General features: G+C 39.2%; 1 protein-coding gene across 1 annotated transcript in view; it reads right to left on the bottom strand.

Annotated features, from left to right (window-relative positions):
* The window catches only part of SCUBE1 (signal peptide, CUB domain and EGF like domain containing 1), a 185764-nt gene that overhangs the window by 37245 nt on the left and 129057 nt on the right, over positions 1-19462 (bottom strand). The window contains exon 9 of the mRNA XM_062490920.1: positions 5732-5854. Coding sequence (XP_062346904.1) covers positions 5732-5854 — 123 coding nt within the window. The remainder of the gene's footprint in view (positions 1-5731; positions 5855-19462) is intronic.

Below are 19462 nucleotides of genomic sequence, written 5' to 3'. Positions count from 1 at the left end.
GTGATTGTGTCCTGTGTAAGTCAATGCAAGGGGTGCATCCTAATCCTGGGACCTTCATCAGGTTATGTGGTTAGGACAAGGCCCATTCCTTTGTTGGGTTATATGATCAAATGTGAGTGACAGGTCACTGTCATGTAACCCAAGGGTGAAAACCTCTTTGGCTATTTTTCATTTTTAAATTTGGTTACTCTGTGTCAAAGATGGCTGGAGATTTAGTGCTGCTGGTGTGGATGCACGGATTTATTTGGGATTAAAATGGTCCTGTACATCTACACTTATCAGCTATGGTTCCATACAGAACAGTATAATGAGATCTTTGTAGCTAATCTTTAGGGGCTTCTTTAGGCCAAAAATAATTCCCACAAACACCTTCTATCTGTCCTTCCCTGTATGATTAATTCCTCATTTCATACTCATTTTCAAAACGGAGATACCATGCTGGGAGATCCAAATCTTACCCTGGGAAGGCAAATAGTGGCTATTTCGTATAATAAGTTAGAAGATGGACATTATGAGAGGTGATTACCTATCCAGCTAATAGGGCAATGTTTCAAGACCCGGCCTGCAGGATCCTTGGATCACAGACAGCTACAGTATTTTTCAAGGTGTTATTTTTCTTTCTCTCATTCTGGGATGAATGAAGGCTTCTCCTGACACAAGGCATTGGAAGCCCTCTATAAAGCATCCCTCTCCTAACAGATATATAGAGACAGAAATCAAAAACCACACCAAAAAAGCTCAGGATACAAAACATCCAGAGCTGGACAAGGTTTGAGGTGTATTTCAGGATAGCACTGCAAAATGCTGCCAGAGTAACTAAGGAAATTGCTTCAATATCTGCTCACAGCATCACTGCTCTAGGCCATTACTTCCAGATTCTCCACTCCATGAGCATCAAGTCTTGAGGAACACTTGTCTGGAAGTGAGGTGTAGGAGAGAGGAAGGGGTGCGCAGTCGGGCATAGGAAGCGCATTTGTTTAAAATTAAAGAAAAGTACAATTATCAAATATTTGTAAATGCTCATGTCTTGTAGTGAGAGGGAAAGCCACCTCAAATCAGCTGTACTTGGACCTCTACTGGAGAGCTTAGTAGCTATCCAAATATAGCAAAAAGTGCCCATAGAAAATCTCTAGAGGAAAAATTCAATTATTCATGAAGCAATGAGGCAAATTCTGTTTGGGATTTCTTATTGTGGAAACATGCATCACTGAATCTCCTTTGGACAGACACCAGCAATATCAACAGAAGCCTGTGAGACCCTGTGTTCCAATGCCTGGCTACAAAAGAGTCAATTACATTTGTTTAAAATCTGGTAAGAAGGTAAGAGTAGCCAACAGTCAAACTGGCAATACTTCAAAGCAAACAAAAAATGCTGTCATCTCTGGCTGTAAAGAAGGCCCAAAAAAGCCAGGTGGCCCATGCAGGTAGTCCACATGTCATGGAAGAACTGTTCCCTGGTGGACAGTCATCTCCTTTTATTACAGTGCCTGTATTGATTCAAATGGTTGGTGAGAAGGCAACTTGAGTAGACTTTATCATGTCTGTGATATCATCAAACTCTACTTAAAGCCTGCTCTGAAGGCTGTAAGTGAACCAGAATGATGCAAATGCCTTGAGCTTTTGTCCCCTGCAAAATTTTAAATTCCTCAGCGTAGGAAGATTTGTCTCTATTTTGAACTGAGGTAGTGAAGGGCAGAGGGTGAGTGTGGATTTAGCAGCCCAAAATATTACATGTTGATCACCGGATCAACTAAAAGCACTTTTTTTCCCTCAAGGTAACACATCTTTCTATCTCTACCACTCCCTGGAGAGATTTATAACAAATGTGTACGCTGTCTCTCACTGTCTTGTTTTGCAAAAAAGCAATGCCTAGATCAGGAAAATTATTTATGATAGAATTTCACACATTTTTCTGGGTGCTTAATGAAGCTTGAACTTGAGTGGAGCAGAGAGACTGCTTATTGTTGATTTTTTTTCAAGATCACTGCACAACAAACAGAAACTGAATAAGCAATTAAGTTAACTGGCTCTAAAACTCATACTGGCTGAGGATTAAGGTAATTATGTCTGAGCTTACACACATCCATTGCAGCTTTATTTCACTGAAGCAAGTCTTGCCTGCTTGCTTGTCGCTGATGTCATTCTAGAACCAATGAGATGTTGTCCTTCCATTAATTACCAAAAAGGTTACAAACACAAGCTCTCCTTCCTATAAATATAGCTATGTTATTTTTACATGTTATTTTTCTCCTTTATGTTCAAAGGAAATACATACCTCTTTTTGCTAGGATTATACAAATAGATCCAACTGTTTCTTCCTGCACCAAAGTATTTTCAGTACCCTAGACTTAAAGGATCAATTAAAATAATACACAGTAGATAGGTTTGGTATTGTCATACAGTGATTTCCCCGTCAAAGGTGGGGGGGGGGGGGGGGAATCTATTTTTAAGTCTGAACAGAAAAGAGAGACTATGGGAAAACTACCAGTCTCCACAATATTACTGGCAGGGCAGTTTGGATTCTTCACCTTCTGGGTTACAAATAAGTTTCCTTTTAAATGGTTGGAATGCAGGGGAGGGGAAAGGAAGGGAACCCCCCACATTCTCCTTGTCTAACAAGGAGCCACAGCGTGAGAACCACTCCCTAGCAGAAGTAATCTGTGATTGACAATGGTTTTCTTTGCAGCCAGGGCTAAAAATGGTTTAGCTGTAAACAGACAAATGCAGAACATTTTAAGGCCCCTTCCAAAAGCAAGGGCTGCTTATACAGGCACTCAACACACAGGGTGGCACCAAGAGAGCACCAAGTTTCCGAGTTCCTGAAAAAAATCAAGGAATTCTCCTATCAGGATATGAACATAAACACAAGAGAAAAATAATATCTTGTTATGGGCAAATGAGCAGGGACAGATTTACAAAAATTGGAGATTTATTCTCTGGGCAGTCCAGGCATTTGTATGTGTGATCTTAGGCCAGCTGCTGTATTTGGCTTCACCCTTCCAGCCTAAAAACTGAAAGAGAAGCTTTCATCTTCACAGACAGCATGAATGTGGGGAAGGCAATTGGTACGACCAGGGTGGGAGCTCTGCAAACAACCAGAACAAAGTCTGCAACTGATACAATTTCCCTGCAATCTCAAAGTCAGCTATGAGGTCTACAATGAAGGGACATGAAGGAAATTAGGTGAGGTGGGACAACTTCAGAATTTCACTGGGAATATGAAGGAACATTTTATATTGAAATATGTAGAATTGCCTTGTGCTGATATTAATGATGAATGTGTTTGGAGATGAATGCTCTATACACTGGGGAGGCCACCTGAACTAAGCAGGACCCAGTCCCAAACAATGCAGACTTCTAAGACCCTAAATGAGTGTTTTGTAAACATGTTGATTAGTAACTGAAAGAAATCTTTATTTAAAAAATGAAAACCAGAAGAGAAGGGCAATGTTGACAGAAAGATCATAAATCATGGAAACTCTATTATGAATCAAAACAACAGATGTAACATGAACAACAGCATCTTTTATAAACAGAAATTAGACTGTTCTGTTTCACTCATTGGAAAGGCTAATATGCCGAAAATAAATTTCCCTGAATCTCTCATTAATGTTTTACGGTCAGTGTTGACTGGCTGTTACAAAAAACAAAATGTGGATGATTTATATCCCAGGAGAGTCACTAACCCCAAACCACATTTTCCTGATGGACCTGACATTAATAACTATAACCACTTCCCCTGACTATATTCTTCTCGCAGGGGAAGAAGCAAAGTGCAGGTGATCCATACATCAGTGATTTCTTGCTCTACATTCACTTTCCTTTTCTCTTTATTAGCAGGCTAATATTGACTGCATGATGAGTCACCAGTTACCACCTTAAGCACCAGACAGGAACTAAATTATCACAACAATCCCTCCACAAAGCAGCATCATGTATGTTTGCTGGGGCCCAAATATCTCAGACTTTAAACGGGAAATGACTTTGTCCTCCCCATCTCATGGTATGAAGAACCAGAGTTTCTGGGATGGAGGAACTTGTCCAGCCCCAAAACTCCCTGGGCTTGCACTAATCTATCTTTTACAGCAACAGACAAGCTACAGTTTATCAGTCAATATGGAGGCAAGATGAGCACCTTCCCTTCCTCACTGACAATAGGAAAAGCAGCGTGGCCAGATCATGGCTGTAATTCCATGTCTGATCACATGAGAGGGAGAAGATCAGATCCTGCTTTAGTCCTTGCAGGGTGTGTATTGTTACTGGTGACTCTCTCATTCTGGAGCTCTGGCACATGAAAAAACAAAACTCACTTGAACAGCATTTACAGTGCTGCTTCTAGATTCTCACTATCGTGACAGAAACCTGATTATTTACAGGGAGCTTCTACAGCCTGCTATTAATCCTCTGCATAATGAACAAATACATTCTGCACCACCTCTTGCCTAACTTTTCTTGAGATTTTCCCCTGGTGTAATAAAAATCAGTTCAATGGTGAAACCTCAAACTGATACCACAGTGAGAGAATGTCATCACACATGAAATTCATGAACAAGGTTTTCCCAACCACCTTTAAATACATCATGAAGGGAATGTTTCTTTTTAATATTCTGTCTCTGATTTTAGCAGGTAAATCAAAACCTGGCAACTTCCCTGTGTCTGACATGATCCTACAGTGTTATTTCTGCTGAATCATGTGGCATGAGATACAAACTGTGCTAATCTCAGCTCTTTCCACCCTGTCCAGCTTGAAACCAACTTTTCACTAAATCCTTTGTGCCTAATCACACAGTCAGGGTGGAGGTGGCCTCTCAAATGATGGATGGAAGTACCAATGAGAAGCAATGGAAAAATTCAGAATGACACATATATCTTCAGACAGTGGTTTCTCTTTTGTGGTTAAACAAAAAAAGATCTAAAATACTAACGGTGTTTTGGACTTCATTACTTTTACTCATTCAAAATCCATGAAAATATTAATGTATTAATAAAATGGCATTTTCTGTGCAAATTTTAGTTGAATATATCATCCTTCCCTTTCTCTCTCTTTTGATGCATGCTCATATTTCTAGTCTTTTCTATGGGTTTTTTTAAAAAGTAAAGATACAGAGTTTAAGTGCCATTTCTCCAAAGCTACATGGTCAGCACTTGCAAATGGTTATGCACTTAATAAGTCACAGAACACATAACATCAGATGACTTAGATAACAAATCTTGACATGCACAGCAAATGATGAAAAACATGCTTCATTTTAATTCCCACAAAACACCACCATTATCCCTTCATAAACAGCTTTTCTCAGGCAAAGGTGAGCTCACAAATTAAACCCCTTTTTTTTAGTTCAAATTTTGCAAATGCTGTATTACAGTCGGTTCCTATAAATGACTCTGGTCTAAATAAGATAAACCTCTGTCCCATTCAGATCATAGCAAATGAGAGGATTTGAACATAAGACTCTTTGCCTGAGGCTATTCCACTATGCCATTTGGATTTTTACACTTCAACAGGACACTGGCATTCCTAGTACTAAAAACATTGAAACAAGACATTTCCAATAATCTTCTAATCCCACCTCAGAAAACAGAGATCTCACAGGTGTTTCCTAACCTTACTTCCTATGACAGTACAATGAAAATGTGTAGTACAAATGACTTAAGTATAAAAACAACAACAAAAAAATCCACTGCAAGTAACATTCTCATTATATGAAGAGTAAGGTTAATGAGGTATTACCTTGGCAGGTCCTTTCATCTGTGAGCAGTTTATATCCTTTCTGGCAGCTGCACTCAAAGCTGCCAACCGTGTTTCGGCAGAAATGGTCACAGCCACCATTGTTTACCAAACACTCATCAATATCTGTAAAGAATGAAGAGCAAAGACTTAGTTCAGGACAGAAAAAATGTAGTTTGTGACAGCAATTCAGTCATTCAGGGCAGGAATACAGGCATATACTCAGATCCCCAAGGAGGCTGCTGTCCCTGTCAGGAATCAGGCTGTCAGATGTGTCCCTTCCCAGACCTATCTCACAAGGCTTACAAGGAGAGCTATGGGCTGAGCTGTTCAGGAGATAGAGATGTTTCTCTCAGAACTGGAACCAACAGATGACCCAAGCTGAGGTACTTTGGTGTTAGGGAGCATTCAGGGAAGCTTCTTTGTAGATGGAGTGCACTGCCTGACAGCAGACTTCAACCTTTGAAGGACGTGAATCGTTTTACCTTGTATAGGAACTATCAAAACATAAAAACACACGAAAGATTGAAATAATAACAAACATGAAGATACTTGAATTCTGAAGAAATACTCCTATCCTTACACAAACAAATGCAAGGATACATTTTTTCAGAATGAGCATTATATGCTATTTTGCTCATTATTCAGTGACACAGTGACACAGTATTTTCATGTATAAAGCTTTTTTCACTTGGCGTAGCAGAAAAGGAACTAACTGTGAGCACATGTGAAATGTTGCTTCTTCAGTTATTCTGAAGACAAAGCACCTATTGCCTTTATTTGAAAGCCCTATATAGTGTATATGTGTGTGTGTATGTATGAAGGACAGGATCAATGCCTCTTAATTCAAACAGTGATTACGAAGTGGATGGATGAACTTGGCAAGACCTCTGTTCTAAAATTCTTACTGATGATTCTACTTCCTTCTCCTTTTAACTTCTCCCAGAGGTGTTGAACAACTGGAATGACCAATCTCTTTTCCAGTCCATAAAAGGTTGTGAAGTAAGTATTTTACAGGCCACAAAACCTCATTTGAAATACAAAGTATCTTTCCATTCTCCCCCAGTTATAAAACCATGGATCCATGCTTATTTGAAAAAGGAAAAAAAAAAAAAAAGCACTTGTATTACCTTTCAGGAGAAGAACACTGCAAAAAAAATGTAGCTCTTTTTATGAATGCATACAGTGAAGAAATAATAATGTGCCATTGAGCCTTGGCTGCCCACTTCTGGAATTGAAAACAAAATCTTTCAGGGAACTAAATGGAGAGCTATGTTTCCTTTTGAAAAGCTTCTTGCTAGAAGATCTTTGAAACTTTGAGGTAACTGCTGGCTATTTAAAGAGCAAATCTTGCAAAATGCAAATCCAGATGCCAAAAGGTCTAATATATGAAGCTGGAAATTTATCAAAACCAGCAAGATGATGGTGAATGAAGGGCATGCTTTAAAAATTATTTGAATTTAGAAGGATGCTTAGTGGAAGTAATTCATTAATTTCTGGAAACATAAGATTCCGACATGGCATGGTTTGTACCACATTTCTGCATGTAAAATAGAAACAGCAGCAAGAGGAGTGAAATGGTAGATCTAAAAATTTGAATAGCTGAGAGGCAAATTCAGCCATCATTTCTAAAGAGGACTTTGTTGCACACAAACTCACAGAATTATGTCCAGGGGTCAAATAAGAATGTATATTGTTATAAAGGTTTTCTTATGAGTTGCACTTATGGCAAGGAGATGGGAAATCTGTTCTCAGACCCTCTGAACTAATACTGCTGCTTATTACTTCAGTGTCTGGTTCTGCAGAGGAGGAGCTTTTGCATTCAATCTAATTAAAAAAAAAGAGGGTAAATTGTAGGCAGCAGCTGTGGAAAGTCCTGAGTGCTTTGTGTAAAGCCAGCTCAAATCTTTGTGTCCTGGGTAACAAAGTTCCCAAGGTGCTCCAAAATCACGAGTCTGTTTGTTGTCTGTGGTCCTGCAGTTCTGGAATTTGGCTGGCCAACAAGAGATAACACTGAGCTCCCAACCTGATAAATCTGGTGAAGAACACTGAGGGTCACTCTACATAACACCACGAGACTGGAGGCAGCAACCCTTTTGGTTTCAGCTGTGATCATCTGCACAGGTCAAGACTGGCAGTGAAAAGACAAGAATTTTTGGCCCAATTCCTGCAGCCTGGCATTTCTTTTTGTAGAAGTGATTACTGCCAGCTCCCTAAGGTGCAGCTGTGACTGTGGTGTGGGTGTTAGGATGGATTACCATGAAAGTTCCCATCCTTTTAAACAGCAAAGGTGTATCTAACTACAGTTTAGCTTGCCCTGACAAAACTGTGGGACAAATGGAATTGTGAATTAAAATTACTATTAAGTTATGCATCATAAACACACAGAACAGTCATCCATCATGAAAGAAAGTATCTTTTACCCGTGATAAGAACAACATGACCTTTGGGCTACTCTGCTGCCTGAGACTGCTTGAAGTAGAAATTACTTGCAGCCTGTCAAGTACCATTCTGAAGTAACGATTGATGTTTTAAATGATGGCCCCTAGATTTCACATGTGTTTCCAGTCTCTTTTCTGTGTCTCTCATGACCATAAGGCACAAAAATGAAACCCTGCTGGCATCAGAGTGTAGATTTTAGGCTATTAATAACTGTAATTCCACTGACAATGCAGCATATTAGCTTTACACTAGCAATTATTTGGAATAATTCTGAACCAGGATCTGGATTAAACCTGGGAGAGTCCACAGGAAAAGAAAGTATTTATTCATTTCTTCTAACTGGAAAACATGACATGACCTTTTGAAACGGACCATCAAAACAGAATAGAGGTCAAAACTGTTAGCTGCAAAAACATTCTAAATAACATAAACAGTGCCAATGTCTCTGCTTTCACTGTATTTCTTTCCATGGCCATAGCGAGACTGACAAGGCATGTAAAAATTATTTCACTCTGTGGAGAGCAGCACATTGCTGCATTTCACTTGGAAGAGAGCAGTACCCAATTGTATGTATCATGTCTTACTGGTTCAGAGAAATTGCAAAAAGTCAGTATCCCCACTATTTTTCTTTCCTTGGCTATAAATAATTTGTGTTATGAGCCATGTGAAAATAAATTATTCCACTGCGTGAGAAGATGAGGCCCCATTCATCTTTAAACTCACTGGTACCCAACTTTGTCAAATGCCTCTTTGAACTTCATAGAGGATAAGCGTGTCTGCCTCTCATGTTGGGCAAAAATACACAGTGGAAACCCATTGTGGTGTCTCTACCAGCTTTGACATTACTTAGTCAAATATTCCCCTACTATTATTGGGACTGTCTGTGGAGCAGTCATAAACCTGCTCTCTTCAAACATAGTTCTCAAGTGGCTCCTTCAGAGGCAGGTTGCAGAAAAACAGCTCCAACTTCCCACAGGCTCTGCTCCCCTTTATCCTCAGAAATGCAAAAGGATATAAAGAGCTGTGTTTCCTCCATGAGGGTTGTACATAAAATACCCTGATGATACTGTGGGAGTCACTTCAGACTGGGAGATCTGATGGGCTTTCAGGGCATTGGGAATAAAATCCCAAGGGATTTCTCCCAATGCAGTAAGTCAATATTATTAAATGATACCTTGCTCATACAAGCTGATGCTCTGCTACAAAATACCAAAATGAGACACGTGCAGATATGAAAATACAGGCCAGTGAGAAGCCACAGAAGCACTGAAAATTATGGTCAAAACTGTCAGGTGAAGGTATGGTGTAATAAACAACTCAGCACTCAAACCTCCTGTTAGCTCTGAAAATGGTTCATTCAATTCCAAAGCAATTAAATACAAAAAAAAAAAAAAAAAAACAAAGTTAAGATTTGCAACAAGGAAGCCAACACCTTATTTAAGGTTGTATGTAATATTTGAAGGAAAAATCCCAATTGCAAATATTTGTCTGAAGATGGAGCTCAGCAACACCATCACAAAAGCTGTGCGTCCATGTGAACCCAGAAACAAACCCTGGGTTTGTAAATAGAATTAATATAATAAAATTATTATAATCTAAAATAATAGATGATCCCATTTTTTACTGAGGATCTGAAAATGTGAGGGAGGCAGTGGAATTAGCTTTAAATGAAGCTTTTCAGCTTTACATAAAAGTATAGAAACTCAGACGCTTTGTGCTAAGTTGCATACCTACAATTTGACTCGGCTAAACAGGCAGACTTATTTTTCTTTTCATGATCTTGTGAAGATGAATGGGAATGCCTGCTCCTGTTCCACTTGCACTTTTTTTTAAGCTCTGCTCAGTGCAATTTATGTTTGAAAGGAGCTGGTTCTGATCAGGGTGCATGTATGCACTTGTGTGTGCTCATAGAAACCCACAGAGATTTGCCTTGCTGCATACAAGCCAGGGAACAAATTAAAAAGCTGGGATTTTAGATAACTTAGAACTTAATATTTCCCATAAGCTGATTAAAGGCAACTGAAAGGGTCATCAACATGCAATCTTCAGTTAGCTGTTGAACAATGATGGAGATGGAGATTTCCAAAGCCTCATCACAGCGGAAGTGAGGATCCTTCTTTCAATGGCTGGGCAAATATTTGAACCCATTGTGTCTGTCTAATCCTTTGCAGATTTAAAATGCTACCTAACTCCAAGAAAATAATACACTCCCAGAGCAACCTAAAATAATTACTGAAACTCCATAACCTTCTTGTTTTTAATAATGAAAGCCAGAGTGCTGGAATTAGTAATGTTATTACCAGTGTACAGTGGACATCAGTATAAATATATTTTCTGCGAGGTGGGCTGGTTTGCTAGTCCTTTTATTCCCTGATTTCCTAATTTTCCTTTGCTTTTCTTCCCTTGCTCTTTCTCATGGTTTTACAAATCACCAGTGTCCCCTAAAATCTGGAACTAGTGTTGCCTTGTTGACACAGATATTAGTTCCCTGATGCGCACAGACCACAGACTACTTTCTAAGGCAGCCACAACACTTTTTAACCCCGTGCCAGAGGTGGGGAAATAGAGGAACAGGAAAAATAACTAACTCATCCACACTTGAGTCCAAGCCCAGTGTACAACTCAGCAGGTTACCCTAGGGTGCCAACCAGCACAGGCTTGCACAAAACACCTTGTACTGCATGCTGTTCTCTGCTACAAATATTACAGAGCCACCAATGCTCAGACTGAAATTATTTTGATATCTGCCTGCCACTTCTCAAAACTTGTAAACTCAGGATTTACATAAGCAGAAGCTACCAGGCTCCACCTGCAATACTCTAAATGTAATATTGCATAGCATCTTAAATAAGGCATGCCGTGGATATCTCATTAAGGTAGAAAGATAATTTCATATCCCCAGATTCATTGGATCAGTGCCACTATGAGAAAATCTAAATCAAAGTAGAACACAAGCTCTGCTGTTCTATCCAGCTGTTGTGTGGTTACTTTCCAGGGAATTTTAAGTATTAGTTCCAGTTTTACAATGGATTTACCCAACATTTGGGAAAGGTGTAACACTTCCCTGCTTTACTTCATTTGAAAAATTGGGGATTGATAATTATTACTTGGTATTCTCAGGACCAATACTTTAAAATACACTATTATGGAACAAGGTGTTATGAATCCACATAATTTGCTGTCAAATTTTTTAAGTCAAATTACAGTTGTTTGAAATTTCTGGTTTGGGCTTCCTGGGAACCTGGAACTACCTGGTTCCACGCTGGTAGTGGTTTGCACTGGAAGATTTTGTGAATCTCTGCAGGACTGTTAGGGCCATGTTTACTTTAGGAGGTGCAATTGCTCTTCCACCACACCACCTGAAACTGCAGTTCATTGCCTCTTGCATGTTTCAGGGTGGAATAACTCTATTTATGCTGTGCCTTCTACTTGTGGATTTCAAAGGCCAGCAACTTATTATCTTCATTACATTAAACCTACACAACACTTCTGCAGGAGAGATACATTTAATTAATTCTTCTTTAACAAGTGTGAAACAGAGGCAGGCAGGATTGTGTGCAACTTGCCTGCATCAGATAGTTGCAAAATGAAATAAAGCATATATTATAGCACCTTTAATTTGAGTTCTGTTTTTCAACAACATCCTCATTTTCCCTCCCACAGTGCTAATTAACTGTAAAGTATGATAGTCATTACTGAATTGAAGTTACACTAACTAGCAAAAGAAGATTCTCTGTTTAATTAGCTTTATAGCTAGGTTGTGGGACAAGGCATTTTCCTAATTAACAGGATTAAATCTAGACTGGGCAGACAGGAATGAATGTAATTAAAATTTAATCTCCCTCATCCTGAAAACAGGCTGCCCACAAAATAGAGAGCTTTGTGTAAATGCTCTTAGTGCATGGAAAGGTTGAGGCAGGTTTCAACACATTTCCCTCATGTCACTTTCTCAATTTTCACCTGTTATCTTCGCAATTTCACGAAGAAACCTGTCTTCCAACACAGATGGTAATCTGTCACATATGGATTTAGGTGTCAGCTATTCCCCTCCAGGACATATCCACTCTGACATTATCCACCAACCAATCAATAAAAGAGTCTGCCAGGCTGCCAAGAGATCAATCACCTTGTAAAACAAACATTATGTCCCATTATTTTCTTATTACAGTTAATTAGATTTATAAAACACAAAAACCTTCACAGGTGGAAAACTCAGAAATGCTGTCATAATAGGTTAGGCCCAGATTTCTCATTTGTAAAAGGGAAGGGATTTACTAAATCTAATGTGAAAAGAAAGGATTTTCATTTAAAATTTTTGCTGAACACTGAATTCTTTCCTAACCTTAAAAACATGTTAGTGCAATGCTACGAACCCAAACAGTGCAAGCTGTCTGAGGCTGTGACACCAGAATGTGAAGGGGACTGGAGACATAAAGATACAGACTGATACAGTCTTTTTACTGCCAGAAGCAAAGATAAACCTCACAGGAATCCCAGGAAATAAAACTAGTTTTCCTCCTCCTACAACATTTTATCAATCAAAATGCTTTTGGCGATCAAAATGCTTCTTATAAAACACTGGAGAGGGAGAAATAAGTGTGATGTTCAATCTCCCATACATTTACACATGTGTACTTGGGGGCACCAGAGAATGTGTCTCTGTTTTTTACAGAGCATGTGGAAAGCACAGGACATCAAATTCTGGGAAACTCAGCTGTACCCGTGGCCACGTGGTGAGTACAGGCAGATCTGGAGGCTGTGGATAAAACAGTGGGAGAGAACTGTGCAAATACAATGGGCTGACTGCTTACCTGCCTTAATTATTCACATAGCCACTAGCACCAGAATAACTTCATGTGCAATGCAATTATTCACACAGCCACTAGCACCAGAATAACTCTATGTGTAATGTTTATGCAGCAAGAGGCGAGGCAGAAGAACTAACTAAATGGGTTGCTGCAGGTGAATAACAATAATAAAAGAGTTAGTTCAGTGTTTCTTTAGGAGTAAGTCGGACAGAACTGTGGGGCTGACATCCCTGGGCATTTTCTCTGTACTAGGTGTCATGATAAAACAAGGCCTGGGTCTGACTGTATTTAATTTTTCCATACAGTCTGAATGAAGAGCTAAGGGGCAAGTGAACTAGCTGCACTACTGGACCAAGATACAAGAATCCCTAGATTTAGTGTATGAACTCAATTTACATTTCCTCATGGTTGTTTTCATTTACCCCCTTGGATTTATTAACTGCTCAGGAAAGCCCTGTGCTTATTTCCAAGAATCTCAGTTTGCTTCTAGAAAACTGTTTGTTTACTTAAATAAAATTGGTATTAAGGCCAGTTAAAGGTACTGATGTTCTCTCTAAAATCCCAGTGAAACTGTGCTAGCTTTCCTGGGGATAAAGCTACTCCTTCTGACAGGGGCACTTGAATGCAATTAGCCCATGGTAATTTAAATAGCTCTTTACGAATCAAAGAAATTTGAATGCTGACCAAAAATTAACCCTCCAAAAATTTTTGAAGACACTACTTCAATCAGCCAGGGATCTGCTCTGTACCAGGAAGACAGAGGCATCATTGAGAGAGCAGGATCTAGTCATAGTAAGAAAAAAAAGCTGTACTTTATGATGAAAAAGGCAATGATAAAAGAATGAAAAAATACTGTGAATTTTGAATGTTGGAAGTTATGATTATATGAGTAATCAACTCCCAAGTAACAGAAAGCACAGCACACTTTTCCATAATATCCATAATATATCGTCATTGTTGATCCTCAAGGGGCTTTATATTGTTGAATAAATGCAAGGTCTTTTCAACAACTGAAATGCAAAATATGACCCTCTGAAGCATTAATTTAAAGGATTTGGCATTTTCAAAGGGGAGGTTCATGAAGACAAATAACAACTGCATGTTTCCAGGGAACAGGGATATTGCCTAGTCATGAAAAAAACCTTAACTTAGTACACATGAATTTATTTTGTGGGGATAGATGGAGCCCTTGGGAGGGAATGAAACAGAATGAGTTACATGGCAGCTGACCCAAGCCTGCGATTTTTTAATGGAAGATAATTTGTTATATTATATTTGTCTGTCATGAACAAGTCTACAGCAGACAAATGAATTGTATCTGTTTAAGCCAAAAAAAACCCAAACCCAAGGCCCAACTGAAAAACTAAAAGGCAGTTCCCTTAAAAATAGGGAAGGGGCAGTGAAAGTTTCATACATATTCTGGATTAGACAAATTTGCAACAGCAGTTAGAAGGATTCTGCTCTCCATTCTCTCTCCCTTTTTTTCTTTTTCATTCCATTTTCTTCTTTCTGACAAATTTCGACTCTGTTGATACCTAAAATTTGCATGTCTTTTTTTGTTTTAATAAAAAAATCACGGATGTGTAATTTGATTTTTCATCACTGAGATCTGAAACTTCAGCTGTCTCTAGGAAAGTCTGAATCAATTATGTCTCTAAACCAGTCACATACATACTCCTCAGTGAGTGTCCAACTGCTCATTTTTCTGATTGCCACACTAGGCTCCTGACCACTGTCATCACCTGCCACCAAGAGTCTTCCATCTTTTCTTCCCTCAAGCCCCACTCATTCACTCATTTTCTGCTGGTGACCAGCAGCCTTTTCCCTCTCCAACTCTTCCAGTATTTATGGTTTTACCATGAACCCTTCTGAACCTTCTCCTCAGTCACATACTCTATCACCTCTCTTATCACACACCAACAACAGTCAACTCCCTGTTTGCTCTGAAAAAGTGGGGGAAAAAAAAGAAATCTACTTTTGAGTCACTCCCCAGCCTTAGCAAGTCTTGAAACAGCTGTTTCCAGGGCAGCAGTGCTGGCCCAGATGGTTGTGGTTCTCTCACTGGACATGACACAGAGCTTTCTACTGAGCTGCTCCAGCTGCCTGCTGGATGCTGTGCTGTTTTCCTCACATTGGATTGATCTTGCATGTTTTTTGTCTGGAGACCTGGATAACATTGATGGAATAGCATCAGCAAAAGCAGCCTCAGCAAAAAGGCCTTAATGTTTGCTTCTTTAATCCACATTTAGGTAGTTATTTTGAAAATGCTTTTGTAGCTACCTGGGAACTCATGCTCTCCTCCAATTTGAGAGTCTTATCCACATCTTTTAAAACAAGCATCTCTTCTGATAAGCTGAACTTGATTATTGTTCCCCCATTGCTTACTCAGTTTTCCCTCTGATCTTCATGATGGTTTATTTTGGACACAGATGGTCTTGCACCTCACTTAGAGTCCTATCAAACAAAAAATAACCTCAAAACTGCCTCTGTATTTTAATATTCCCTTTTGGCTTTAGTCTTTCACTTGTCAATTCTATCAAGTAAGTTCCCTTCATGTTTTCTTCTTTCACCAACTACAAGCCTACCTGTTTTCTCTGCAGCATGCATGGGGTTGATTGATGTGCCAAAAGCTTCCCTGTAGAGGATTTTAGTGGGTCCAACTATAAGAGTCTTCCGGGGGCTTCCCCAAAGTGTGTATTCTGAAAGTCTTGCCAGTATTCAAGCCCTGAACAGGACCACTGTTTTCATGATAAAATTCCTAATTTTCCTCTCATTTAATGTGGTTTTTGTTACTTTTTCTTTGGTTGGGCAGACACATGTATTGTTTCACAGCATGAAATCACCCACTGGCTGCCTGTGGTTATTTGTTTGTCACAAATGCCTCTTTTGTTTAATCATATGGTTTTGTCAGAAAAAGAGGAGTCTTGGGAAGGGGAAGAGAGAGAGTGATCTAGCTGCTGCAACATTTTTCAAAAAATTCTTCTGGTTTCTATAAATCAGTTGAGCAGTCTGGGATTCATACAAATCTGCCTTTACCAAGAAGGCTTCCTGCTTGCTTCCTGAGAATGGCATGTGGTCTCCAAACCCTGAAACTGTGCAGAAGTACTGGATAATGGTCAGAACTGGTTGGTCTGGAGGTAATTTTAAGGAAGTTAGGCTATTTTAATGGAACATTTAATTGCTCATTTAATCTGTGCACCGCATATATAGAAAATGATTATTTTCAAATAATGTTTTTCTTTCCTCCTAAAAGCACTAATCTAATTACTGCAGAACCCACATTTTCACTGCTATCATTCTTGACATCAGTTCTCATGTTCATGAAGTAATTTAGGCACCAACTTCTCTTGCAAAGCAAAGATGGCCCTCTGTCCACACAAAGACATAAGAGGTTTTTTATATTTATTTTTTTCCTTGTTTTTGGATAAAAGATAGACCTCAGCCACAAGATTTGTATTTGCTTTATGTATTTGCCTTATGCATGGAGAGGGCAAAGTTTTGATATATGGCTTGTGATTACAGCTGATCTATTTTCTGATAGCCCTTTGCTTGCAGGTACAGAGAAGCAAGTTCAAATGGTGCTTATTTTTGAACATGCACTTATTTCTGGTAGCAAACACCAGGAGGGTATGGTGCTGCAGCTTGAACGCAGAGGTGTGTAAGGAATCTGATAGAAGTAGAGTTGTTTATAATGAATGATGGAAACTATATATTGATTTGATTATTGGGAGGTTTATTCTTGGCTGAAGTTGATGAGAAAGCTGTCAGGGGGTGGTGGGAAGAATGGCTCAAAATCAACCACTTCAGTAAACACTTAAGAGTTGCTAAAAACAACACATACTTTAATAGCTAACTTCTAAAACTTTACCCCCGACTTCAGACAGCTTGTGGATTGGCTTTGACAAAATCATTTGACAAAATCCTTTAGCTTTGGCTTGCCACTGAAGAAGATCAAGGCCCTCTGATTCCTCTGGAGTAGGATGCTTTTCAGAGGGAGGAACACTGAAGAAAACCAAAGAGGGACTGAGAATTTGTCCTGCACTGACTTCCACATCTGAATGGACAACACAGGCCTCTTTGCACCACTATATTAATACTTGTTCTTATATTTAGTTTCTATTATTGAGCTCAAGGAGAGGCACTGTACTCCTTATTAGACTCTGAGGGGAAGTGGAAAGGCTCTTTCCAAGGCAAGCAAAGTGAGTACCCTACAGGTTGGGACTAAACTCTTTCCATGTCCTTAGGAGCATGATATTTCAATAAGATATGAGTTCAGAGGGTGCCAGCTGTCCCATGTTATTTCCCAATGCACATCTCTTTAAGCTTGTACAAATAGGAGGTAGCTGAGCCATATGATGTAGGACCTCTAATCTCATCAGGAATTAACAAAGGCTGATGTGCTTATTTTCCCTTTGGGCCACCTATTCTTCTGACTATATTCTAGAATGCAGTTCACTGAGGGATTCCTGAGAGAAGTAAAAGCCAAGTGAAGCGCAAAATCGAATTCGATGCCCCCTGAAATCAAATTTGATACCTCCTGAGGGCTGATGCATAGGAGGGACGATGGAGATTCTTGGGTATCCACAGTGGGAACAACAGTGGCCTTGGAGATCAGGTGGAGCCTACACAAAGGCCTGAGGATGAGAACCTCTGTTTTAAAAATGAAACAGCAATTTTCAGCACCTTTTCTACTGAGGTTCTTGACTTGAGATCCCATGAACATTCACTTTTCTGAAATTTCTGAGAAATTTTCCACTAAAATATCAGAAGTGTATCTGACTTTTTACCTCAAAACATTTGTACTACTTGCCACTCCCAAGGATCATGGTTAAAATGGTTTATGTACACAGGTCAGCTTCTTCATAGAGTCTAAGCACTCAGAGTATCTCAACCTCATTCTACTTGCAAAGTTGGGCATTTTTTTCCCAGCAGAGTAACTTAAAGCAGGCTGAGAGCAATCCTGTCTTTCCCCTAGGTACTTTTGACAGACTCTAAGTAACATGCACACTTCAGCTGTGGGATATCCCAGAGTGATCCAGCCCAGATACCTTCATTTATGTGCAGCAAGCAGAGATGCTGCTTATCAGCTTAAAGGAAAAGCTGCCCTCACTCCCTGTCATCGTACCTTTGACTAAGGTAAAGCTAAGGGACCATTTCCCATATGCTCCTTTCCAAACCAAACTATGAATCCAAGGCACTATTTCAGCAGAATGTTACAAAATTTAATGCGCTGTACACCAAATTTCTTTGGCATGAAGCACTGACATTATGAACCAGAATCAAATGTAACAGTACAATCACTCTATTAACAACCTAAATTCTCTCAAAGATAAGACATGTAAACAGATGGTTATGGTGCAATGATCAAGGAAAAAGTAATCAGAAGAAAAGGGAATAAGACAAGCAGGTCTCTGCCCTTTCTGGCTTTGCCAGACATCCTCTTCAGAAATCCACTGCTGCTTGTAATTTTGAAGCTGACATTTATGCTATTTGCTGGTACCACAGCACTCTGACTGCAGAGGAGGTGATGACTGTCAGCAACTTCTTTCGTTTGAGTTTATACTCTCACAACATTTGCATGCATGTTTTTTCTGTTTCTCTTTTTTTTTTCCTTTTTCTAATGGCTCATAATGATTATGTTCCTCAAAAACGCTATGTGTTTGTGTGGAGGGAGGTGAACTGACCTCTTCACATGTATTAAAAAAAAAAATTGATGTTGCTAGAGAAAGGTGAGCTAGGAAAAGCTCTTTTTACAAGCCCAGGACCTGCTCTAAGGCCACTGATACTCCTTTCATTGTGTGGACCTTCACAGATATTGTCCACACTGCTCATGGGAGAAAGAAGCTGTGCAATCAAGGCAGGAGTAATCTACAGCAGTAGCTATGAACAGATTTGCCTCTTTTGCCTCTAAATGTTAAAGTTTAAACTCTTCAGGAGATAATTTAAATTCTTTTCCATTTAAAACACTGATGTATGTGAACAAATTCAACCAAGGAAAGCTTTGTATTTGGGTGACTACTTTCAGTGAGATCACTTTACAACTAAGGAAGAAAAAAAACTTCATTCACATGAAATCATTTGGGCCTGTCTCGTATTTTTCTCTTAGGTCAGATCCATCTTAGTTCAGAGGGCCTGTTTCAAACTTACAGTCCTGACACTAAAGGCATTGAGACACCTATTGTTGTGAGAAATGTGGTCATATAAGCCATCAAAGTTTTATCTGCCTTAGTGTAAACTTGACTGATGCATACATTTTCTGAGGTTTTATTGCACTGGGTTATATTTTACTGTCTAATTTTTACTTACATGTAAAAAAAAAAAAGTCAAATTGATCAGGGCAATTACTCAAAAAACCCCAAATTTATCAAAGGTACTCCAACAGCAAAAACACTGCATTTAGGCAACAAATAGAAAAATCCATACCACTCTGAAGTTTACTTAATCAATCACAGTGAAATGAAGGTATTATTGTAATTCAGGCATA

Source organism: Cinclus cinclus, chromosome 4, assembly GCF_963662255.1.
Source record: "Cinclus cinclus chromosome 4, bCinCin1.1, whole genome shotgun sequence".
Classification (NCBI taxonomy): domain Eukaryota; kingdom Metazoa; phylum Chordata; class Aves; order Passeriformes; family Cinclidae; genus Cinclus; species Cinclus cinclus.
This window is presented reverse-complemented; position numbering and strand designations above follow the sequence as displayed.